General features: G+C 40.7%; 1 protein-coding gene across 3 annotated transcripts; it reads right to left on the reverse strand.

Moving 5' to 3' along the window:
* LOC106983647 (cytochrome P450 2U1) lies at window positions 1-26152 on the reverse strand. 3 transcript variants are annotated; one of them, XM_027062013.2, is made up of 6 exons: window positions 25536-26151; window positions 7602-8237; window positions 5481-5642; window positions 3522-3689; window positions 3051-3077; window positions 2647-2762 (listed from the first exon to the last, which is right to left on the reverse strand). In XM_027062013.2, exons 1-5 carry the CDS (start codon window positions 26023-26025, stop codon window positions 3055-3057), a joined length of 1479 nt encoding a protein of 492 aa, XP_026917814.1. In that variant the 5' UTR covers window positions 26026-26151; the 3' UTR covers window positions 2647-2762; window positions 3051-3054. The 3 variants fall into 3 exon arrangements, with proteins under 3 accessions (XP_026917813.1, XP_053073053.1, XP_026917814.1); XM_027062012.2 differs by lacking the exon at window positions 3051-3077 and having other exon boundaries at window positions 1-2762; window positions 25536-26150; XM_053217078.1 differs by lacking the exons at window positions 3051-3077; window positions 5481-5642 and having other exon boundaries at window positions 1-2762; window positions 25536-26152.
* Between the last annotated feature and the right edge of the window lie 557 nt (window positions 26153-26709).

Consider the following 26709-nt stretch of genomic DNA (forward strand, 5'->3'; position numbering starts at 1 on the left):
CATGATACTAATTTTAATTTCCATTAAAGTTAATTTCCATTAAAATTAAAAGTTTAATAAGAGCACCAAAAATTATGCTAAAAAAGAGGACTAAAAATTAGACATTAAGAAGATATATAAAACAAAATACCATTATTTTTACATTTCAAATAAATCATAAAGTACAAAATCATAAAATGTCAATATATACAAGGAAAGCATTAACAGTCCTTTCAGTGACTTACCATATAAAGAGGTATTTAAAGTGCTACAGTCTGAGGCATTATATTTAAAAGTTTAATGAGCATATGATTCCAACATAATCTCACAGAACAGTTTTGTTTTGTTTCAAGTAAGCTACAAACTGGTTAGGAATGTTGAAAATGTATTTATCAACTAAGGAGTAATAAACTTGCTAATGTGACATTATTAGTGCAATTCAAAAGCATATAAAATTCCAGATCAGAGACAAATTGTCCTGTTCAAAGTGCGTTAACCACACATGCATCGTCTCATCAAAAATCTACACAACAACCACTCCATTTGCTCACAATTCCGGGGCATTTAGTTAATTAGTTTTTCTTTTTAGTTGATAAAAATCCTCAAGGCACCTAGAGATTTGCCTGCCTTTCACCTATCTGTATTGAAAACGCAGAGTAGGCTCTCACGGGATCAAGTGGTGCAGTACAGAGAAGTGGTTCAGAAAGAACCCTCTGGTCCTAGGGACTGGTAGGTTTGAAATGAACAAGGTTACTTTCTAGCTATGTACCTTAACTTCTCCGACTTTCAGCTCTATCACCTATAAAATAACATCTTCTTAACAGAGTTTCTTTAAGAATTATGTAAGCATGCCAGTAAAGCATGAAGTAAGTATGGGGCCAGCATGAGGAAAGGTTCCAAACTGTGGTTGTTCATATTCTTATCATGATTGCTTCTATATAAGGAGTACTATGGAAGAATCAAGGAAAGGGCTGGTCATTCTTTGGAGCATATCCTCAATGGGGGAACTACCTGGCATACTAGGCAGGATTATTCCTCATTGTACAGGTCTGCTCAGACATTTAGCATCCTGGCCACATGGCAAGGCCAATAGCACCCTCATCATTGTGACACCCAAACATGCACTTATACATTTCCAAACATGCCCTGGAAGGAGTCATTACCTTTTTTGAGAACTGCTATTCTAGAGGGACCATCTTTATTAAGAAGCAATGTAGTTCTTGGGGCACCTGGGTGGCTCAGTTGGTTAAGTGACCAACTCTTGGTTTCAGCTCAGGTCACGATCTTGTGGTTCATGAGATTGAGTTCCGCATCGGGCTCTGTGCTGGTGGCACCAAGCCTGCTTGGGATTCTCTCTCTCCCTCTCTCTCTACCTCCCACCCCCCGCCACTAGTGAGCATGTGTACACACACTCTCTCTCTCTCAAAAATAAAGTTAAAAAAAAAAAGAATGACTCTTTGTCTTTGAGAGTACTCAAAGATGAGACATATTAAGCCTAGTGGAAGAGAGAACACAAAAGGGATGTTCAGCACAGTTTGAATCTTTCTCTGATGAATCCCAGTATCAAAATGCCCAAGCTCACTATTCAGGGCTCAAGTCAAAAGGCAGAGCTACATCTCTGCAAGTAGCTGAGCAGAAAGGAGCTCTGCCTTGAAGCCACCTCTTCAGCCAGGCTCACAGTTTCTAAAGTTGAAATAGAAGGTAGACGTACGGGGAACTGGGTGGCGCCCAACTCTTGATTTCAGCTCAAGTCGTGATCTTGAGGTTCACGGGATCGGGCTGCACGCTGACGCCTGCTTGGGATTCTCTCTTCTTCTCTCTCTGCCCCTCCCCCGCTCACGCGAGCACATGCAACGCATCCTCTCTCTCTCAAAATGAATAAACTTAAAAAAAAAAAAAAGAAGGTAGACATATAAATTCAAACAATAACCTTTCCGCTACACACTGGACAAGGGCACTTGAGTCCATGTCTACAAAACGTAAAAACTGCATCGCAAACAAAAAAGATAACAGTAACAGAACAAAGCCCTTACACCAAACCGACATAAGATCTGTTCAGAGAAAAGCTCTAACTCATCATTGCCTAAACCCACATCCTTCTCTGACAAAGTATTCAAGTCTGAACACTACTTTCGTGTTGTCACAGGTCTTAAACTGGCAGAACTTCCTTCTACTTCTGAATTTGTTCTCCAGAAACTAACAGTGTTTTGGTGAGGTCAGAAAAGAAAAGATACGGGGTATTTGCCCTTCTTTAGTGCTGAAACATAGAGAAGGAGAATTTTCTTAACCTCATTTTACACACAGAATGACTGAGGCACTGAAAGATGAGAAGCAATGTTCATTGGTGGGAGCTCCAATAAACTCCATAAACTCCAGATCTCTTCTTCCTGATCCAGCACTTTGGTCCCCATTCCGTAAGTCACAGATGCACATTACTAAAATGACAGACACATCCTGTTGAAGAATCAAGCTCCACCCTCTTTCCTGTCTCCCTCTCATCTGAGCCTGACCCGGACCCACTGCGTTGCTGGGTCTGCTGTCAACTGCAGAGGAAGAATCTGGTCAGAAGGAGATGTATTTACACTCTCTTCTTGGGCACGTTCTTTATCTCTTTGAAATGATTATATTAAATGGATGTGGGGCTAAAGTTAGACCATATCTTCCAGTCAGGATGGGCTTCTTAGAATCCTTCGGTAAAGCAAATGTGAAACTCTGCATTAGGCTCACAAACATCAGAAATAATTCCATCTTTGCCAGCTGTTCTCCCATACACACGCGCTTCCCTAAAAATGAGATCAGAAAAGAAAGTTGACACTATAAATACCACCCTGTTTCCTATCTCAAGAAGGGCAATTGGCAATGGTATGTGAAATATCTCAATTAAGTGTTTTAAATGCAGATATAGAGAGTTTTAAAACAAAATGGTCATATATACCTCATGGCCTCCCAAAGTATATGCTGGTCCGAATTTCTACACACTAAGTTCACATTTTAACTCCTACTCATGAAAACTTATCCTCATTCTAGACAGGAACTAGAGACAGATCTAGGCAACCCTGTCTCCTCCATACCTTCTTATGGCTTTCCTTTGGTCTCAACTGGAAGATTAAAGGAGAATGAGTCAGAAGACAATGTTTGGAGCATTCCTTTCTATAGACAGAACCCTACATGTGCTCATACAGGTTTCTAAAAGAGGGACTGGTGAGATTAGCAAACCCAGCCTCTCAGCCACCAGCACAGCAGAAGGTCACAAGTTGCTCTTAACTCCAACAATTTCCTGGGACTCAAACAATCACTTGGGCAGCTCAGAAAGGAAGATTTCTAGTCATATCTCGGGATTTAAAACCAACTGCTTTCATTTTGTTTTTAAAATCTGAAATAAATGCAGGGGGCTGCATTTAATCTCAATTATTTACCTCTTCTCTTATGTTTGCTTGTCAAGATGGAAATGTTTTTAAAACAGTTTTATCATGAAATAATAAAAGATTCTTTTAGTCTTCCCTCTTCAGTTATGCCATTTAGAAAATAAAAGTTTAACTGACCTATCCCAAAAGGAATAAATGTTTCTTTTTTAATAAGTTGTCCCTGATCATCCAGAAATCGATTAGGGTAGAAATCATCCGGTTTCTCCCAAATGGCTGGGTCTCTGTGTACTGACCACAAGTTGGGTAATATCATTGTGCCTTTAGGAATGGTATATCCTTGGAGCACTAAAACAAACAAAAAAACCAGTGTCATTCAACCAATAGTTCGCGGTAAACATCACTATCTGAAAAAAAAAAAAAAATCCGGTCACATATCTAGCTACTTAATTTGTGGAGACTAAACACTGAGGTACTTGAGGGTTGGGACAAGATGCTATCAACACCATCTCAGGACCCCAGCCTGAGACGAGGCACAGGAACTGCTTTAATAGACACAGAGTTAATGAATCAAATCAAACCATTAAAACATTATAATTAAGAGAAAACACTGAAACAGAAATCATAGGACATTCCAGGTAAACTTCCCAAAGAATTACAAATTCCTAACATAGTTGACCCTTGAGCCATGTGGGGGTTAGGGGCACTGAGCCCCTGCATAGGTAAAAATCTGCATATAACTTTTGATTCCCCAAAACTTAACTCCTAATAGCCTACTGTTGACTGAAGCCTTACCAATAACATAGGTGATTAACAAATATTTTTGTATTATTTACTGTATTTTTATAATAAATAAAGCTAGAAAAAAGAAAATGTTAGTAAAAAGTCACAAGAGAGGGGTGCCTGTCTGACTCAGTCAGTAGAGCATATGACTCTTGGTCTCCGGGTTGTGACTTCGAATCTCACATTGGGTAGAGATATTACTTAAAAATAAAAGTCCTTAAAATACAAAATTAAAAAATAAAAACTTTGCTTTAAAACAAAAATCATAAAATACATTTACAGTATTGCACTGTAAAAAATTGGCCTATAAAAGGACCCATGCGGTTCAAACCTCATGAGTCAACTGTATTTTATGGTAGTAAATGATAAAATAATGAGTATATATATATTTTTTTATGCATTCAAGATATACCTAACTTTTTCTTAATTTCTTCCATATTTCTAGGCTATACAGTTCATTCATGAATTTTTTCAAACTACTGCAAAACTCTAAAACTTTTCCCAATACATTTATTGAGAAAAGTCCATGTGTAAGTGGACCCACTGTAGTTCAAATCCATGTTGTCCAAGGGTCAACTGTACAGGGAAGTCAACACTGCTTTTACCACTGACAAGTTCATGTGCACCTTAAACAACACCCAAGATACTGCACACACAGTGCATCTAACTAGCACAAGAAAAACCATGAAGTGATCCAATGTCATTTATAAGTTCTTGTCTCTTATAACTGTCTTATAACCATAGTTAAGCTCATTACATCATGGGCTATCTCCAGAGGAGGGAAGTTCCTTGTTCTGAGAAATTTTATATAAAGTCTGAGTGCTTACATGTCAAAGACATGACCACAAATGGACACATTTCAATGTAGGTGTGAAGTTGACACAGGTGCCTTTAGAATCAGATGGGCTCTTCTAATTCTTTAATATTTATGCCTCAGTTGTAGAACTCTAAGAGGTAAGGTAGGATAATTCCCAGTTAAAATGCTTAATTCCATTTTAGGCTAGCTCTTCTGACCTCCAAGAAGACTGAGAGGTAGGTGCCTTTGTTAATTCTGGAGTTTTTTCTGCCAATACAGCCATCTTAAATGGCAGCGTAATTTGTCTGACAATGTAAGTGTGCATGCTCTGAAGTCTAGAGAGCTATTTATAAAACAAGCTGTGCTGGAATACCAGGATGTGAAAAATGGACAACTGAGGGCTGAAGTATCCACTGGACATTTAATTATCCACAATACAACGTTACACCCTCAGGAGAATCAAGCTGGGCAATGGTCATCACGCCCTCACCTAAAATTCTTTGGACTGGAAGGCTGGGATTCCCTCAAGGGCATTCAAAGGAGAAAGACACTGGACTTGCCTGTTTTCTCTGAGGTCATATGAGGAATGGCAAGTGGCACCACCACAGTCAGCCTCTGCACCTCCATGATGGTGGCTTCTGTGTAGGGCATCTGGGCCTTGTCAGTGAGGGAAGGGACTCTGTCAGCACCAATGACCCTTTCAATTTCTTCCTGAACCTTTTCTATTAAAAAGAATTAAAAAAGGAAAGAATAACAAAGAATAAACCATAAGATAAGCTAGAAGAGTTGAGACTGCCTTCTTATGCATACTTCCCATATGTGTGTCATACACACAAGCGATAAGTTGGCAGGTTGGACCTGACTCAGCCTCAGAGCATAAAGCATTGGTCATATATTCCAGGTAGAGGCAGTTAGTCCCAGGGACCCTGTACCACCCTGTGACTTTGAAGGATAGCAGAACAGATAGAAGGGTAAAGGAGAAAGCATTCTGGATTCAGGAGTACTCGCAATCATTCTTTCATATGGACACTTGTTTTGACTCTCTAAGCTTGTATGTGACAACGTGAGTTATCCCAACAGGGCCCCCAGTGATCCCTGCCCCTTGGTGTTCGCGTCCTTGTACAGTCCCCCTCCACTCTGTACTAAGTTGATCTGTGTGACCAACAGAGTAAAGGAGAAGTGACACCATGTCAGTTCTGAGCTTAGGTTATAAAAAACACTGTGGCTCCTGTCTTGATACTTGTTCTCTCTTGGGTCACTCATTCTGGGGGAAGGCAGCTGCCAAGTCAAGCAGCCTTGTGGAAAAGTCCAAGCAGTGAGGCCTGCAGCCAATAGTCAAGTGCATGAGTCATCTTGGAAGTGGATCCTTCAGTCTCAGTCAATCTTGCAGATGACTGCAGCTTCAGCCAACATCTTGACTATAACTTCATGAGGAATCCTAAACCAGCCAGGCTAAGCTGCTCCTGGATTCCTGATCCTCAGAAACTATGTAAGATCGTAAAATGGTGGTTGTTTTTAGATGCTAAATGTTGGGATAATTTGTTAGTTAATAGTGAACAATAATGCAGAAGGCATAATCTCATTTATAGTACACAAAAAATGGCACCTCAAAGATGTCCACACCCTAACCCCCTGGAACCTATGAATATGCTCCTTTATGTGGCAAAAAAGACCTCACAGCTGTGATCAGATTAAGGGCCTTGAGTAGGGAGGATTACCCTGGATTTTCTGGGTGTGCACTAATTACTTGGGTTTTAAAATTGGAGAACTTTCCCCAGTTGAGTTTAACGTTAGAGGGAGATGTGACTAAAAGAAAATGATCACAGTGCTTCAACATCGCTGGGTCTGACGATGGACAAGCGGGGCCAGGAGCCAAGGCAGCTGGAAATGGATTCTCCTCTAGAGTCTCCAGAAAGGAAGGCAGCCTTGCCAACATCTTCATTTTAGCCCAATGAGACCCAGAAGTTTAAGATAACAAACTTGTGTTGATTTAAGTCACTAAGTTTGTGGTTATTTGTTATAGAAGCAGTAGAAAAGTAATATATACTGTCCTCTTTTGTATTCTTCCATTATGAACTGCCAGACACTCTGTGAAAGTCACAGAACTTCTCTGGGTCTTCGTTCTCCAGTTTCAAAACAAGATGACTGGGTTCAGACAATCATTATGATTCCCTTCAGCTCTAAATTGTCCTTCTTCTCTAAAATTCTTCCTCTCTATAGATTTCACACAGAATCAGACCTGTAGAGATTTAAAGCAGGGGCAAGCAAGTATGACATTAGTCCCACTGGGAGTTTTTCTGTTAATACCTTACCAACTCCCTATGAGGTTCAAGGATTTCCATTTTGTTTCCCAGCCTGAAGACATTGCTTAGAGCTAGAAGCTACAGCATCACCAAAGTTGCTGATACTGATTTAAACAGTCTGGCTTTGGGGAGCCTGGGTGGCTCAGTCAGTTAAGCATCCGACTTTGGCTCAGGTCATGATCTCTTGGGTCATGAGTTTGAGCCCCGTGTCAGGTTCCGTGCTGACAGCTCAGAGCCTGGAGCCCGCTTCGGGTTCTCTCTTCCTCTCTCTCTGCCCCTCCTCTGCTCCCTCTCTGTCTCTCAAAAATAAACAAACATGAAAAAAAAAAAATTAAATAGCCTGGCTTTGCCTGAATAAAGGAGACATCTGTTAATTACCTTGTATGTCGGGGTTCAGTGACATATAAAGAAGGCACCAAAGCAAGGAGTTAGTTGTGGTATCAGTTCCAGCAATGAAGAGATCCCCAATGATATAAAATAAATAATCTTCATTAAAGCTACTATTGCTATTATTTTTTCTCTCCTCATCCACGTGGAGAAGGTACATGTCTATGAAATCCTGAGGATTCTCCACATCCAGAGACTCTCGATGGTCTTTGATGATTTTTTTAAGGAAAGTGGTAATATCCTTTTCAATCTGTCTTAATTCTTTAAATGGTCCAAAGGGAAGATAATAAAGCCAGGAGCATATGTTGACCAGGAGGAGCTGGGTGTTGAGACAGATTTCTAACGCTCGTGACATAAGATTGAGCATTTTCTTGAACTCACTATTGGTATAATCAAAACGCTGGCCAAAGCACAGGGAGCAAATGATGTTAGAGACAGCATTGTTGAGAATGGGGAAAGGGTTGAAGGGGTCTTCTCCATGCTTCTGCATTTCCTCTTTTATATATTTAAACTCCTCAATAATCTTGGGTTCCAAGCTAAGTTTTCCCAAGCCAAAATGACGAAGAGTTGAATGAGAGAACTTCCTCTGTTGTCTCCAGACTGGACCATAATGTGCAAATACAATCCCTGCAAAAGGACACCAAGAAAAGGTAAGAAAGAGCGATGCCTGATAACACTTAAAAGGACTTACAATGAAGTGTGTCCTGTATTTGTCAAGTCACGTGTGCAAAGTTCATCTACATACAGGTAGAGATCACCAGCCAAGAAGAATGATTAGCGAAATTATCAAGATAGCATATGTTTCTAATAATAAAAATCCTATACAATATAGCTTATAGATAGGAACCCCCAGTGAAATGAAAAGCAATGAATTTCAATTTTTAGAGTTAGTGTACATTTCTTTTTATTTATTTTAGTCTTAAATTTTTTTTTAATTTATTTAAATTCAAGTTAGTTAACATATAGTGCAGTATTGGTTTCAGGAGTAGAACTCAGTGATTTATCACTTACATACAACACCCAGTGCTCATCCTAGCAAGTGCCCTCCTTAATGGCCATCACCTACCCCCCCAGCAGTTTGTTCTACGTATTTTATTTATTCATTCATTATTATTTAATTTACATCCAAGTTAGTTAACATATAGTGTGATAATTATTTCAGGAATAGAATTTAGTGATTCACCACTTACATGTAACACCCAGTGCTCATCTCAACAAATGTCCCTCTTAATGCCCCTTTGCCCATTTAGCCCATCCCTCCACCCCAAATCCCTCCAGCACTCCTCGGTTTTGTTTTCTGCATTTAAGAGTCTCTTATGGTTTGTCTCCCTCCCTGTTTTTAACTTATTTTTGCTTCCCTTCCTTTATGTTCATCTGTTTTGTATCTTAAATTCCACATATGAGTGAAGTCCTATGATATTTGTTTTTCTCTGACTTATTTCGCTTAGCATAATACCTTCTAGTTCCATCCACATTGCTGCAAATGGCAAGATTTCATTCTTTTTGATCACTTAGTAATATTCCATTGTATACATAAACCACATCTTTTTTTATCCATTCATCAGTCGATGGACATCTGGGCTCTTTCCATACTTTGCTATTGTCAATAGCACCACTATAAACATTGGGGTGCATGTGCCCCTTCGAATCAGCACTCCTGTATCCTTTAGATAAATACCTAGTAGTGCAATTCTTGGGTCACAGGGTAGTTCTATTTTTAATATTTTGAGGAACCTCCATACTGTTTTCCAGAGTGGCTGCACCAGTTTGCATTCTTATCAGCAGTGCAAAAGGGTTCCTCTTTCTTTAGTGTAAATTTCTGAATCTTATGTTTCATAAGAGTAAATCCAGGCTTAAAAAATATTTCAGGCTGGGGGTGTCTGGGTGGCTTAGTCGGTTAAGCATCTGGCTCAGGTCATGATCTTGTAGTTTGTGGGCTCAATCCCTGCATGGGGCTCTGTGCCGACAGCTCAGAGCCTGGAGCCTGCTTCAGATTCTGTCTCCCCCACTTATACCCTGTCTCTCTCAAAACTAAACAAATATTAAAAAAAAAAATTCAGGCTGGATATACCCATATTCTAAAGATTCTGAATAGAAGGAGGCAGGGACAATACCTGATTGTGCTGACTATTAAAATCCCAGCATCTGGCATCATTCTGAGTATACAGGAGGAGCTTGTCAAATATTAGTCAAATAAATCAACAGTCCCACTGGACTATAACCCTCACCATCAGTTTGGAACTGAATAGCTGGCGGGTAATCTAAAATGTCTGTTGTCAGCAACAGCCCTAATTTAAGAACATCTGAACTCAAAAGTCGTCCACAACTATACCTCATTTGATTCTCACTTATGTTATACATCTCCCACCATCAAACCCAACAGAATTGTTCCCAGATGTATCAATTTGTTTTCAAATATTCCTTATTTCCTGTCACCTCTTTCACCCTTTTATTTTCCATGGTGCCCTTTATTGTTCCAGCTGATTCTCCTTCTTTGCCATTTTTAATCTACTTCATTTCTGCTATCTTTGAGTATCACTTATTTAACAAATATTTCTGAATATTGAGTCAGTGCCAGGGACCGGGATGCTGTGAATCCAGCTGAGGATGAAATACAGACCTTTCTCTGTGGTTAAATCTTATCACAATATTTAATACCTTTACAAAATGCCTCTCAATGTAAACATCTGTGTGGTCAAATGAATCAGGCGATTTATCAGCTCTGCTTTTATCCTTGGACTCTGCCACACATCTGCTCAAATCTGCTGCTTCTAGGCCTTCTATTCAGATGTGTGACGACCTCTGTGGGGCATCATTAAGGAATTATTTTAGATTCTCCTGTGCTGAACCCATTTCCAGGATTCTACTTCTTCCTCTTTCTTGTTTCCTTCCCTTCTTTTGCTAAAGCAAAAATGCATGGGCAGCAAATTTCGAAAGATTTTTTTAGAAAATGTGTTTATTCTACCTTTCCTACTTCCTCAGAATTTTGAAGACATTGCTAAGAGTGGTTTGGTAAGTCATCAAACACGTACTTTGTCAATATGACTAGACTTGCCAAATTACTCTCCAAAGTGCTTAGAGCACATTGTCTTAATTACTGTTACTTTATAAGACAGAAATAGACTTCACAGTGAGTCTTAACACCTAATAGGGAAGTCCCCCCTCCTTATTCTCTTTCAACATTGCTTTTTAAATTATTCTTGGCTCTTCACTCTTTTATAAAATTTTAGAGTCAGTTTGTCAAACTCTATTAAAAAAAACTTTGAGGTTTTCATTGGAATTGCATTTAATTTATAGATTTGAAACTGTCTTCCTTCTGATAATTGAAACTGCTTGCAATAAAAAATAAATCCAATTTTGGTTAAATAGTGTTTTTATGTTTTTTTTTTAATCGATGGATTTGGTTTCTTGTATGTTTTCTTAAATTCATATTCATAAATGAAATGGCCAATAAATTTCTTTTTTCTCATAATGTACTTGTCTGGATATACTGGCCTTCTAAACTAATCCAGGGTATATTCTTTCTCTCTGGAAGAACTTGTGTAAAATTATGTTCCTTCTTTTTTCTTTTGAGTTTATGCTTTTATTCTTTTCCAGATACATAAAGTTGGCCATCTAACTTATTACTTTTCAGACTTTTATCCTAATACATAACTTAGGGAGCTACATTTGCCTCTGGGTACCGCATTAGCTGCAGTCCAGAAGTACTGTTTGCAAGTATTTTCATTATAATCTTAAGTTAAAATTTTTTTCTATTATGATTTTTTGCCACCTAAATTAATTTGTCTTCTACTGATTTTTGACGTTAATGAGGCTTGCTTTTTAGCCTAGTATGTGATCGATTTTAATACAATTTCCAATAAAATTCAGAGAATTTTTATAGACTCAATTGTGGGGTACAGCGTTCTCTATATGTCCAATACAAAAAACCTGATAACCATTGGAATCAAATGGTACATTTGTACAAAGGTACAAAATCAAATTTTGTATACTTAGCAAATTTGATCTTCCTGCTCTCTCAGTTATTCAAATGCTTATGTTAAAATATTTTGCTATAATGGTACATTTATTGATTTCTCTTTGCAGTTCTGTAAGTTTTGCTATAGAATTTTGCAATGTAGCTGCTTATATCTGTTAACTTATCTTTGCTGTCAGATACTTATATATGCTAGAGAACACTGTTAGGTATATGCAAGTTCCAAATTATTATATCTTCCTCTTCCTGTTCTCATCATATAATTCACTAATTCTTAATAATAAAGTTTGACTTAAAGTATATATTGTCAAAAAGACATCAGCTTTTCTTTTAAAAATATTTTTTTAATGTTTATTTATTTTTGAGAGACAGAGTGTGAGTGGGGGAGGGGCAGAGAGAGAGGGAGACACAGAATCTGAAGCAGGCTCCAAGCTCTGAACTGTCAGCACAGAGCCCGAGGTGGGGCTCAAACTCACGAACCTCGAGATCATGACCTGAGCTGAAGTCAGATGCTTAACCAACTGAGCCACCCAGGTATCCCAACAGCTTTTCTTTTTAAAGTATTATCTTGGTATAACATTTTCCTTTCTTTCACTTTGAATTTTAACGTACACTTATGTTTGGGGTATTTCTCTTTTTGGAGGGAGGGTATGTCTCTTTTAAAATGACATACATTTGGGGACACCTGGGTGGCTCAGTCCGCTGAGCGTCCAACTTCGGCTCAGGTCATGATCTTGCAGTTCATGAGTTCAAGCCCCACGTTGGGCTCTTTGCTGACAGCTCAGAGCCTGGAGCTTTGGATTCTGTGTCTCCCTCTCTCTCTGCCCCTTTCCTGCTCATATTCTGTCTCTCAAAAATGAATAACTGTTAAAAAAAAATTAAAATAACATACATTTGAATTTTTAAAAAATCCATTCTAGCAATCTATCCTTTAGCCAATTTAGTTCATTTATATTTAATATAATTATGAATTTATTTCTAATACATTATTTTGAACTTTACCTGGCTGTATCTATTCTTTTTTCTCCTTCCTTTCTTGCCTTCTTTTGCATTAGAGAAACAAAGTGAATACTCACCCTTAAATTTTTAACACAGTTACTTAAAGTCCAGAATAATGATCAGCAAGCTTTAGCCCACAGGTCAAATCCAGCCTGCTGTCTCTTTTTATATGGCCAGTCAACAAAGATGAATTTTTGCATTTTTAAATGGTTGGGGAAAAAAATCAAAACACCATTTCATGATATATGAAAAAATATGAAATTCAAATTTCAGGGTTTATAAATAAAGGCTACTAGAACACAGGAGTTAACGAGCCACTATAATTCATTCACATATAGTCCATGGCTGCTTTTGTACTAAAATGGCAGGGTACTTGCAACAGGGATTGGAAGTAGCAGAGAACACTTTCTCTGCCAGAGTCCAGGCCAAGACAGACAATTCTCCTTATTTTCTTTTGCTAGTGGCCAGGTTTGTTGGGTGTTCCTTGTCAAACTCAATCTCACACTCAAAGGGAAGCTCTTCAAGAGTCTTCTGTCTACAGCAACTTTTCATCTTGTGTGATGCAAGATCATAGATCTCTGCCCTCACTCCACCTACTTCACATCCCTGGCCAAGAAGTCATTTAAACCCAAGGTTGTTCAGGGCACCTACTTTCTGTTTTTTGGCACCTACTTTCTGTTTTTTGAAGGGGTGGGTATGGTGAAAAGGGACAGTCTAACTATATTTTGTATGCATTTCAAACAATCACTGTTCCAGCCCACTGGCTCATACCCATCTCCTGTTAGTTACCACTGGTATCTCCAATTCCTGAGACTTTCTGGGGTTCTGCAGGATAAACTGTCTCACACTCCACTAGTACCTGCCCCCAGTGTAGACCAATTAGGGGTGGTCATCCTCCACTCTATGAAGTCATTTGCCAATCCGATGTCTACTTTTTGTCTTCCAATGTTGTGGCACAGAATTGTAGATCCATTTCATCCTGGGTGGAGTGTGTGCCTCTGTTAAAAGTCTCTCTGGTTTGAGATGGCAAACCAACACATGAAAAAATGCTCAACATCACTCATCCTCAGGGAAATACAAGTCAAAGCCACAATGAGATACCACCTCACACCTGTCAGAATGGCTAACATTAACAACTCAGGCAACGACAGATGTTGGTGAGGATGCAGAGAAAGAAGATCTCTTTGTACTGCTGGTGGGAATGCAAACTGGTGCAGCCACTCTGGAAAACAGTATGGAGATTCCTCAAAATGTTAAAAACAGAACTACCCCCTGACCCAGCAATTGTACTACTAGGTATTTACCCAAAGGATACAGATGTGCTGTTTTGAAGGGACACATGCTCCCCAATGTTTATAGCAGCACTATTAACAATAGCTAAAGTATGGAAAGAGCCCAAATGTCATTGATGGATGAGTGGACAAGAAGATGTGGTATATATACACAATGGAGTATTACTCGGCAATCAAAAAGAATGAAATCTTGCCATTTGCAACTATGTGGATGAAACTGGAGGGTATTATGCTAAGTGAAATTAGTCAGTCAGAGAAAGACAAATATCATATGACTTCACTCATATGAGGACTCTAAGACACAGAACAGATGAACACAAGGGAAGGGAAGCAAAAATAATATAAAAACAGGGAGGGGGACAAAACATAAGACTCTTAAATTTGGAGAACAAAGGGTTACTGGAGGGGTTGAGGGAGGGTTGATGGGCTAATTGGATATGGGGCATTAAGGAATCTACTCCTGAAATCATTGTTGTACTATATGCTAACTAATTTGGATGTAAATTAAAAAAATAAATTAAATTTTAAAAAGTCCCTCTGGTTTGGTCTGTGATTATCAAGACAAAAAAGAAATGGAAATGTCTTAACCATTCCTGAAACTAGAACACTCCCTTTAATAAAGCCCCGTAAACTATTTCCTAGGCAACCACAGCTTAGTCACCCTTCCTGCATTTAACCATGGCCAACTCTTGCTGCTTTCAGCATTCAGAGGCTAAGCATTGTTAGGCCCCCTTCTTTTTCCTTAGAAAGATCCAGTCTCTCACTCTAATTTCAGGATTTGATACCAATTTTAACTGTCGTCTAATTTAACATATCACATACGACATCTCTGCTTTGCTCTATTTCTTAAGGAACTTTATTTTTCTGTTATTAGGTTCTCAGTCTTTATGATCTACTCACCATCTTTTAAACTACACATATATATTTTAGAAATATTTTATCTAGTAAAACACCCCTTTACTATCGGCTTTTCCAATATTTATTCAGAGTCCCCTATATACAAGTTACTTAGGGCATATTGATTTAAAAGAGCCATCGTCTCTCTTTTTAAGATGTTAGTCGTTATGGGAACTTAACCAACAATCCAATACACTGTTGTATGTTAGATCGTATTGAAGTTACATATTGTATTGAATGCTGTATGTTGGATTGTACTTTGGCTGCATAGTTGGAATGTACAGTATTGAATGTTTTATGTTGGACTGTATTGAATGTTGCATTGTTGGGATGCACTGATTCAATGTTGTATGTCAGAGGTGGACTGAAGTTGCAGTGTAGACAAAGGAAGGAGCGCCGTGTCAGCTGAGGAAAGGCAGCACTTCTCAGAAGAAAGGACACCTGAACTGATGCTGCATTTGTAAATAAAGATGTGCATAGGGGTGCCTGGGTGGCTCAGTCGGTTAAGCATCTGACTTCAGCTCCAGTCATGATCTCACAGTTTGTGAGTTTGAGTCCCGAATCAGGTTCTCTGCTTGTCAGTGCAGAGCCTGCTTCGGATGCTCTGTCTCCCTCTCTCTCTCTGCCCATCCCCAGCTCGTGTGCACACATGCGCACTCTCTCTCTCAAAAATAAATTTTTAAAAAATTAAGAAAATTAAAGATGTGTATGAAGGTACATTTTCGAAAAACAACTTGAGCAAAGTTAAAGAGGCTGTTTCAAGAAGGGCTAAATTATTATTATTTTTTTTCTCAAGTTAGCTAACATACAGTGTAGTCTTGGCTTTAGGAGTAGACTGCAGTGATTCATCACTTACGTATAACACTCAGTGTTCAGCCCAACAAGTGAAGAACGGCTAAATTATCTTTAGAGGGAAATCAGGTTTAGATAAGGCAAGGAAATGGAGAGAAACTTCTCAGAAGAGGCTAATGTTTGAAGACTGGGATATGTGACAACAGGTTGACAGGTGTGAAGGGCAAGGCAAAAGAGGTGACCAAAGAGACTGCCTGAGAATGCTAGAATGAGAGGCATGGACAGAATTAATGGCCCAAGGCTTTGAACTTTACAAAACACTCATGTTTTGGAGCCAGAATGGCTTATGGTCCTAGGAGCGTCTGAAAGAGGTTCAGGCACATCCTACAGTTGTTAACATCTCCATTCTTAGCCCTGAAAAGCAATGGTATCTGTGGATGTGTACAAAGACTTCACTTCAAGGAGGATAATAACACTAAAAAATAAAAATGCCTCCAAAGCAAAAATGAGGACTCTTGGGTGGGAATGACAAAAATATATCCTTAAGTAGGTTTGGCAAAGAGGCCGATTAGGCTGCGCAACCAAAAACAAACAAACAAACCAGGAAGAGCTAGGGGTCATCACCTCAGAGAAGACTAAATGCCACACATCTCTTTCTCACTGCACCCATTTTCAAATGCTTTCTGCCTGACTTCACTTTTTCCCACTGCAAACTAGCTTTTCCAAGCATCAGGAGCTATCTTCAGATGCCTAATCTCCCATTTTCCCCACCAGAGAGAAAAGGCCTCTATTCTTCAGATCTGACTTAAAAAAAATGCTGGGGGAGGATTCAAATGCTTCAGTCAGGTATCCCCTGGTGATACTAATTTGGAACACCTTAAGTTTATTTTGTGACTTGAGGTTTCCAGACCATGCCATGAACATAAATTCTTGAGTTCGGTGCCCAGCCTACAAACTAGCCACTGGTACAGAGGTAAGATATTCTGATCAAGTCACCTTTGATCAGGGTTCTAATCCTTGCCTAATCACTGCTGTCAGAGAAGGGAATTCATATAAAGACATGACATCTCACGTTCCAACCACAGTTAGTGGGTACAAGTGAGTGGCGAGGACGAAGAGCTCCTCAAAAGGGATTCTTCTACAGAGGAACAGGTGCCACACAGTTGAAACAAAAATCCACTTCAAACCAAACACAGCATAAGCTAAACCGACTGTGATAGATTCTCACAAAGGAATGTTGTACAGCTCTTAGGATCTTTGCAGGAGAATAATTAATAATGCAGAAACATGTTCAGCAAATTTAAGTGACAACAATTTTAAACAATTCTGAAAACAATTTTAAAGGGTGTGAATACAATTCCATTTTAAAGAAGCAAATACACTTTAAAAATGCATGCACATTTTTGCTTTTAATTCCCTTGCCTTTGGGGATGTGTCAAGTAAGAAATTGCTACGGCTGAGGTCAGAGAGGTTTTTCCTGCTTTCTCGTCTAGGGTTTTGATGGTTTCCTGTCTCACATTCAGGTCCTTTATCCATTTTGAGTTTATTTTCATGAATGTTGTAAGAAAGTGGTCTAGTTTCATCCTTCTGCATGTTGCTGTCCAGTTCTCCCAGCACCATTTGTTAAAGAGACTGTCTTTTTTCCATTGGATGTTCTTTCCTGCTTTGTCAAAGATTAGTTGGCCGTGGGTCTAGTTCTGGGGTTTCTATTCTATTCCATTGGTCTATGTGTCTGTTTTTGTGCCTATACCATGCTGTCCTGATGATTACAGCTTTGTAGTAGAGGCTAAAGTCTGGGATTGTGATGCCTCCCGCTTTGGTCATCTTCTTCAAAATTACTTTGGCTCTTCGGGGTCTTTTGTGGTTCCATTCAAATTTTAGGATTGTGTTCTAGCTTCGAGAAGAATGCTGGTGCAATTTTGATTGGGATTGCATTGAATGTGTAGATAGCTTTGGGTAGTATTGACATTTTAACAATATTTATTTTTCCAATCCATGAGCATGGAATGTTTTTCCATTTCTTTGTATCTTCTTCAATTTCCTTCATAAGCTTTCTATAGTTTTCAGCATACAGATCTTTTACATCTTTGGTCAGGTTTACTCCTAGGTATTTTATGCTTCTTGGTACAATTGTGAGTGGGATCAGTTTCTTTGTCTTTCTGTTGCTTCATTATTAGTGTATAAGAATGCAACTGATTTCTGTATATTGATTTTGTATCCTGCAACTTTGCTAAATTCATGTATCAGTTCTAACAGACTTTTGGTGGAGTCTATTGAGTTTTCCATGTATAGTATCATGCCATCTGCAAAAAGTGAAACCTTGACTTCATCTTTGCCAATTTTGATGCCTTTGATTTCCTTTTGTTGTCTGTTTGCTGATGCTAGCACTTCCAACACTATGTTAAACAACAGCGGTGAGAGTGGACATCCCTGTCGTGTTCCTGATCTCAGGGGGAAAGCTCTCAGTTTTTCCCCATTGAGGATGATATTAGCTGTGGGCTTTTCATAAATGGCTTTTATGATGTTTAAGTATGTCCCTTCTATCCCGACTTTCTTGAGGGTTTTTATTAAGAAAGGATGCTGAATTTAGTCAAATGCTTTTTCTGCATCGATTGACAGGATCATATGGTTCTTATCTTTTCTTTTATTAATGTGATGTGTCACATTGATTTGCTAATGTTGAACCAGCCCTGCATCCCAGGAATGAATCCCACTTGATCATGGTGATAATTCTTTTTATATGCTGTTGAATTCGATTTGCTAGTATCTTATTGAGAATTTTTGCATCCATATTCATCAGGGATATTGGCCTGTAGTTCTCTTTTTTTGCTGGGTCTCTGTCTGGTTTAGGAATCAAAGTAATGCTGGCTTCATAGAATGAGTCTGGAAGTCTTCCTTCCCTTTCTATTTTTTGGAACAGCTTGAGAAGGATAGGTATTATCTCTGCTTTAAATGTCTGGTAGAATTCCCCAGGGAAGCCATCTGGTCCTGGACTCTTATTTGTTGGAGATTTTTGATAACGGATTCAATTTCTTCGCTGGTTTTGGGTCTGTTCAAGTTTTCTATTTCTTCCTGTTTGAGTTTTGGAAGTGTGTGGGTGCTTAGCAATTTGTCCATTTCTTCCAGGTTGTCCAGTTTGTTGACATATAATTTTTCACAGTATTCCCTGATAATTGCTTGTATTTCTGAGGGATTGGTTGTAATAATTCCATTTTCATTCATGATTTTATTTGGGTCATCTCCCTTTTCATTTTGACAAGCCTGGCTAGAGGTTTATCAATTTTGTTTATTTTTTCAAAAAAACAACTCTTGGTTTCATTGATCTGCTCTACAGTATTTTTTAGATTCTATATTGTTTATTTCTGCTCTGATCTTTATTATTTCTCTTCATCTGCTGGGTTTGGGGTGTCTTTGTGTTCTGCTTCTATTTCCTTTAGGTGTGCTGTTAGATTTTGTATTTGGGATTTTTCTTGTTTCTTGAGATAGGCCTGGATTGCAATGTATTTTCCTCTCAGGACTGCCTTTACTGCATCCCAAAGCATTTGGATTATTACTTTCATCTTCATTTGTTTCCATATTTTTTATAAATTTCTTCTCTAATTGACTGGTTGACCCATTCATTCTTTAGTAGGGCTAAAGACAAAGGCAGTACATAAAAATACCAATAATGGCTATCTCAGAATAACAATGATCCCAAATGGCTTTCAATTCTTTTTGGAAAGAATTGAAAGGAATTCTTTTTTTTTTTTTTTTCCTCTTCCACATGTTTTACAATAATAAACATGAAGTAAAAGTACTTAAATACATTAAATTTGATGCAATTTACATCCATCACATATAAGTTTTCTTCCTCCTGACATAGAGAAGGTGCTATCTACCCAGTGATTACACTTGCCCTTTCCTTCCACGGAGTCATAGAAGTGTTCCTTTTAGTGGGAATTCAGGCCCTCTTGCTACGAGTACATAACTATTTCAAATACCTATTTTACTGCACTTACTACAAGATTTGGTTATCCTGTTTTTCTTATTTTAGTTTAGTTTAGTTTTGAGAAAGAGAGACAACGCACACAAGCAGGGAAGGGACAGAGGGAGAGGGAGAGAAAGAATCTTAAGTAGGCTCCACACCCAGAGCAGACGACCCTGAGATCATGACCCAAGCCAAAATCAAGAGTCAGACACTCAACTGACCAACCGAGCCACTCAGGCTCCCCTCCTCATTCATTTTTTTTTTAATTTTTTTTTTTAACATTTATTTATTTTTGAGACAGCGAGAGACAGAGCATGAACGGGGGAGGGGCAGAGAGAGAGGGAGACACAGAATCGGAAGCAGGCTCCAGGCTCTGAGCCATCAGCCCAGAGCCGACGCGGGGCCCGAACTCAGGGACCGCGAGATTGTGACCTGAGCTGAAGTCGGACGCTTAACCGACTGAGCCACCCAGGCACCCCCTCATTCATTTTTAAATTCCCCAGATGAACTTTCATTTTCTATCTTCATCTCCTAATTTCATTTTGCATCTTGTTCCCCTTTAAAGTAGTCAGTACTGACTGATCTATACTCTGCTCTTAAATTTCTTCCAAATTTCCTTTTATGTTCCATTTTTTTATGGCTCTGCAATTTGCTTTCACTCTTGCTCCAAGTTTCTAGCAATCTCTTAAAATTAGAAATAATGTAATTTCTGGGGTGCCTGGGTGGCTCAGTCAGTTGAGCGTCAGACTCTCAATTTCAGCTCAGGCCATGATCCCAGGGTCATGGGTTCAAGCCCTGAATTGGACTCTGAGCCAAGCATGGGGCCTGCTTAGGATTCTTTTTCTCTCCTCTGCTCCTTGCCCCTGCTCATGCTGTCTCTAAAATTAAAAAAAAAAAAAAATCTAATTTCTATCAACCGAGAAATAGATAAATCAACTAATAACAGCTGGAATAGAAATGGTACTTTAAATATATGACATATATAAGTTTTTAAAAAACACACCAAATAAAACTATGTATTGTTTATGAATGTGAAGCAAATCTGAATGGTAGATAAAGAAATTTATATGCTCTCTGAACTTTATATTTGAAATGTTTTATAATAAAAATGTGATGTACACAAACTTTTTAGAAGAAATAGACCACACTTAGGGTAAAGCACTTTTGGTAGCCTTGGCTCTGACTTTGTAGCTTTATTTTCTATTCCTGCTCAGGAAAGAATCAGGTAGACTGATGAGAATGATGGGCATAGCTAATGTAAAATACCTTTATGGCATATCTAGCTTACTAGAGTTTTTATTGGCTTAAAAAGAACATCAACTTGCCCAAGCATATTTTTAAAAATTCAAATATAATAACTTCCCCACATTCTAGAACTTTTTGGCAATGTGTTAAGTCAAGTATTTCCAGCCTGTCTCTGAACATCACTGTTTATAAAACATTCCTTTCTCTGCTAGTCTCACCAACTTTAGTACCAATGTTCTTTAAAAATCTTTTAAATTATTTTTTAAATTTTTTGAGGGAGAGAGCATGTGTGCGCAAGTGTGTGAGTGGAGGAAGGGCAGAGGGAGAGGAAGAGGGAATCCCAAGCAGGCTCCACGGCCAGTGCAGAGCCAGACCCAGGGCTCGATCTTACCACTGTGAGTTGGATACTCAACCGACTGAACCACCCAGGTGACCCTAAAAATATCTTGTACTAAATATTTAATAATGCTATTGACCTCTAATTCCTAATACTGTTTCTCTTTCTCCTATACACATTTCTCTTCTAGACAATTTCACATTTTCTAATTCTGCCATTGGAAACAGTAGCCAAACAGCGTGAACACTCCTCAAGTAGTGCTGAGCTGCTCAGCCTCTAGCTCTCATGGCCTCTCCTTGAGGCTGATAACTTCAGGCTATCCATTTCTCGATTTGTGACATCTACTCAGAATTTGTCTGGTCCCTCATCCTTTGATGGGCATCTTGAAATAAGCTCATATTCTCCCCTTTTATTCTTCACCTTTGAACAATTTCCATTAAAAAAATTCCTCAGCTGTCTCCATTTTCCTATTCAGATGACCTGTTCTCTACTCTAAGTTAGCCCCACAAGCATCTCCTTTGTGAACTATGGTTCTTCCTTTACCTTCTCTTGTCAACTGCCTCCACCACAGCAACTTTTCTCAGCTCACAGCACACTGCCCAACACACACCCATTACAATACCAGACCAGCATCACCTAAAGAACCCTAACTGTCTCTTGGGAGAATGAATGCTTTGGTTGAGATGCTGAAACACCCAGTTACCCCAGGCTCCCAGGCCTTTCCTACATAAAGATCTAATAATAAGCTGTGATTCAACTAATACTTAGAAACTGTCTTATTATAGGGGCAGCGAGGTGGCTCAGTTAGTGAAGCGTTGGCTCAGGTCATGATCTCAAGGTCCTGAGATCGATCCCAAGTCAAGATCCACGGTGAGCATGGAACCTGCTTAAGATTCTTTCCCTCCCCCTCATTCTGGCCCTCCCCCACATACACACGCTCATGCACACGTGCACTCGCACTCTCTCTCCCTCAAAATAAAAAAGAAACTGCCTTATTACAGATTTTTGAGCAAACCATATATTCACCAAGAAGGACCTCAAAGAAGAAAATCTAATTCACACCTTAAAAATATCTAGAGGAAAAGACATGCAAGAAAATTACAGTATAATGTGTTACATGCATCAACAGATGTTTGTATGCATAGATTCATTCATTTTTTGATTACCTATTCTGTGCCAACTAGTGGGGATACAGTGGGTAACAACATGAACCAAACCTTTGCCCTCACAGAGTTTATATTCCATTGGTAGGTAGGGCTGGTAATAGGCTAAATATTTTCAAAGTGTTTAATGAGTGAAATATGAAAGAGATAAAATAAGTTGTGATATTGAGCAGTGTCTAAAATAGGACTGAAAGGTGACAATTAGCCTGAGAGAGGATAAGGAGTCAGTCATATGAAAAGTTATTCTAGGCCCAAGGACAACAAACCCAGTAGACTGAGGCAGTCACAAGCTTGCCAGGAATCTGCTTAATTTTTCTAGAGCAGGTTGAAATGTATGAGTCAAGGCAGAATGGAGAGAGAGAGAAAGTGAGAAAGGCAGGCAGGGCCCAGATTCTTCCAGGCACAGTAGGTCCAGGATGGAGTTGGAGGCAACTGGTTTCAGCTGGGGAGCAACATGGTTTGATTCATGGTTTTTTTTTGTTTTGTTTTGTTTAAGTTTATTTATTTATTTTCAGAGTGAGAGAGAGGAGAGATAGAGAGTGCAAGTAGGGCAGTGGCAGAGAGAGAGGAAGAGAAAGAGAATCCCAAGCAGGCTCTGCACTGCCAGCCCATAGCCCAACGTGGGGCTTAAGCCCTTGAACCCTGAGATCATGATCTAAGATGAAGTCAGAAGCTCAACATCTGAGCCACCCAGGCACCTGTGATTCTTGGTTTTTAAAAGAGATCCCTTTGGCTGATGTGTAGATAAAAAACTCGATGGGACACCTGGGTGGCTCAGTCAGTTAAACGTCTGACTTTGGCTCAGGTCATTATCATGCGGTTCGTGGGTTCGAGCTTCATGTCAGGGTCTGTGCTGGCAGCTCAGAGCCTGGAGCCTGCTTCGGATTCTGTGTCTCCCTCACTCTGTCCCTTCCCTGCTCACACACACACACACACACACACACACACACACACACACGCTCTCTCTCTCAAAATAAATAAACATTAAAAAAATTAAATAAATAAAATAAAATAAAATAAAATAAAATAAAATAAAACTGGAGTAGAAGCAAGCAGGCTAAGGAAGTGGCTTCAAGTATCAAATGAAAATGATGGTACCTGGCATGAAGGTGCTGACAATGGAGATCGAAACAAGTGGATGGATACAGAACTGTCTCTGCAGAATTGACAAGACCTGCTGACTGACTGGCAGGGGGTGGGAGGGGGAGGGGCTTCAGCCCAAACAGTGGTGTCATAGAGAAAGGGTAGCTCCCCTCTCCCTGGCAGAGAGGTATGTTGGGGAACACATTCTCAAAGAGGTGACATTTAAGCAGGTTTGAGAAACAGAAAATAGCAAAGATGACGTGGGAAGATTGGAACCTCGTTCATTGCTGGTGGGAATGTAAAATGGTGCAGACATTGTGGAAAACAGTAGGGTAGTTACTCAAAAAATGAAATACAGAATTGCCATATTATCAAGCAATTCCACCTCTGGGTAACTACTCAGAAGAATTGAAAGGAAGGACTTGAATGGATATTTGTATATGTACCGTGTTCATAGCAGCGTTTTTCATAATAGTGAAATGGCAGAAGTATCCAAGCATCCATCAGGGGATAAACAAAATGTGTTATATACATTCAACTGAATAGTATTCAGACTTAAAAAGGCAAGCAATTCTCACACATGCTACAACATTGAAAAAGCTTAAAACATGGGGCTAAGTGAAAGTGTCAGTTACAAAAGAATAAATATTAGATGATACCAATCATATCAAGTACCTAGAATAGTCACATCCATAGAGTCAGAAAATAGAACAGTGGTTGCCAGGGGATAGAAAGAGGAAGGAGGGTTTTTTCTATTTTTTGTTTTAAATTTTTAATTTTAAATTCTAAGTAATCTCTACACCCAACGTGGGACTCAAACCTACAACCCCAGGATCAAGAGTCACATGCTCTACGAACTGAGCCATCCAGGTGCCTGCCTCAAGGAGGGTTTTTTTTAAAGTTTGTTTAATGGTACACAGTTTCAGTTTTGCAAGATGAAAAGTATTCTGGAGATAGTGGTAATGGTTTCATAACAGTGTAAATGACCTAATGTCACTGAACTTAAAAATGGTTAAGATGGCAAATTTTATGTGTATTTCACCACGATGTGTTTAAAAGAGAGAAAAGAAAAGAAGAGAAAACAGGAGATTTCCAGGCAGCCATGAGGCTGGAAGAGAATTCTAGGTAGAAGCAGCAGCATGTGTGACGGCATGGAGACCATGGGTTACGAACTGTGACATGTTCTTCAGTGGGACATTTAAAATATTATGATCATCACTGCTATTCATTAAAATTCTGAGGGAAAACTCTGGCTTAATCAGATTCTTAAAAGCCTGAATCTTTTTATGTTGCAGTCCACATTCTCCTAGATGTCAGTTTCGTGGTAAAGACCTGCTTCCAGGCCCAAGATTGCAAAACTCTGTAGCCCCAGTTGTGATAAGGGCAGTGCAAAAAGTACTTGTGCAAAGAAACTGGTTCCAAAAGGGAGCTAACTTGGAGAGGGAGTGACAAAAAGCTTCCAGAAGGAAAGACTGATGAAAGGCAATTAAATTAACATATGAACTCAGACAAACAAGTCTGGGACCTATGCCAGCCAGTAAGACAAAGGGTAAGACTGATAAACAAAGGAGGTGGGAGGATTGGGTTAGGGAGAGGGTAAATGTGGATAGTATGTTTCCCAACCATCAAAACTGCCCAACTTGGACTTCCATAAGCAGAAATCGCAGAGGTTGCAAACCCAGTAAACTAGGTTTGCCAATAGGCTCCTAACACGTTTTCTGGACTTTCTATCTTATGGGGAACTATCTTCTTAAACGCTTTCATTCAGAACACAGAAGGTGTAATGAATATCCCTGCCTCCATCTAACACAGCCAAAGGCCTTGTTCTGGAAAGGACAGACAGGAAAGATAGAGCCTGGCTTTCACATGTCTCCACCCGCGCCCCCGTCCCCATTTCCCTTCCTCAACTTTCCAGTGGGTTTCCCACTTCTTATCTTGGAATAAGAACGAGTCCCTCATCCATCACAGCTCGATACGATCTTAAAGGCACCAGGAAAAGGAGGCGTTGCCGCCGCCCTCCTACTTTGGGGCTGCCTACGGTGAGCCGGGCTGGGTGCGCGCGGCTGCAAAGGGCACAGGAACCACAGCCCGGTGCACCTGGCGCCCCATGCGCCACATCGCGCGTTCACACGGCCCGCGACCCTCAAGGCTCCGGCGGCCGAGAAGCGGCTCACCCTTCTCCTTGGTTACGAGGGAGACGAGCGGCACCCGCGGGCGGTCGCTGAAGATCTCGGCCTGTTGCACCAGCGCCTCGCGCACGCTTTGGAAGTCGCTGAGGACCACCACCAGGTAGTGGCCGATGAAAAAGCTGAAGACATTGCCGTATACGCGGGCCAGGTCGGCCAGGTACAACTGCGGGCCCAGGGCGGAGGGCTCCACTCCTGCGGCCCTCGCCCGGCGCTGCAGCCAGCTCTTCCGTCGGAGGAACGGTGGCAGCAGCACGAAGCCGAAATTGCCCACCACGGGCCAGGGCGTGGGTCCGGGGGGGATGCCCCGCGCCCGGTGCCGCCACAGCCAGCTCCAGCCGAGGAGCGCCGCGAGGCCGAGCAGCAGCAGCGCTCCGCCGGTGGAGTCCAGCCGCAGCAGCCCGGGAGGCGCGTGCAGCAGACGCAGAGGCCAGGGCGAGACCTCAGCCGGGGGCTGCGGCAGCCCGGGAGAGGCCATGGCCTGCGCGCCAGCGTCCCCAGCCTCGACTGCACCGGCTCACCCGCGGCTGACCCCTGGGAGAGCGCAAGCAGACACCGGCCGGAGACGCCTCCTGCGGAAGACTAACTCCACGGGAAGGAGGCGGGGCAGGGAGGAGAGCGGCGAAGGGCGGCCCGGATTGGCTGCGCCCACCGCCTTCCCCGCCCTCGTCTCCAATCAGCGACGCCCGAGCAGAAACGGGGTCGCGCTCGCCCCGCTGTAAAAGCGGTCCACGGATGGGCGGGGCGAGCGCTCTGAAAGTTTGACCCCGGGTCCTGTTGAGCCTCTTCTCCGGGTCGGGCTGGGCATTTACTGTCCCGGACCAAAGATGCTTGCGGTACCACGCTTGCGTCCTGATTGGCTGTCGGATTTCCTCGGGTCGCCCACGTGCCATTTGAGTGTATAAACCTGCCTGGTGAACGGGCCCTTGATCACTCACCCTCAACACCAGCACCCCTACCCTAAGGTGGGAGAGTGGGGTCCCCGCCCCACCTCCGCAGCAAAAAGATGGGATTCGGAGGAAGGGACTCATTCCTGCCCTCAGAGACAAGAGGATGATAGGAAAGCAAAGTGCAGAATTTGCCAGTGCAGGAGGCTATCGCTGCGGGAAGGATGGGCAGGGGTGGCCTAAGGGCGGGGGAGGGGGGGGGGGCGGAGTAAAGC

This window comes from Acinonyx jubatus, chromosome B1 (genome assembly GCF_027475565.1).
Source record: "Acinonyx jubatus isolate Ajub_Pintada_27869175 chromosome B1, VMU_Ajub_asm_v1.0, whole genome shotgun sequence".
Classification (NCBI taxonomy): Eukaryota; Metazoa; Chordata; class Mammalia; order Carnivora; family Felidae; genus Acinonyx; species Acinonyx jubatus.

Bases quoted from the DNA above. Each gene is read 5' to 3' on its own strand.
- LOC106983647 (XM_027062012.2), bottom strand. From the start codon at position 26,025: ATGGCCTCTCCCGGGCTGCCGCAGCCCCCGGCTGAGGTCTCGCCCTGG. The intron at 8,238-25,535 runs GTGAGCCGCTTC...GTCCTTTTGCAG, and splicing joins CCTCGTAACCAAGGAGAAGG to GGATTGTATTTGCACATTAT. The intron at 2,763-3,521 runs GTCAGTTAAACT...TCTCATTTTTAG, and splicing joins ATTTATTCCTTTTGGGATAG to GGAAGCGCGTGTGTATGGGA.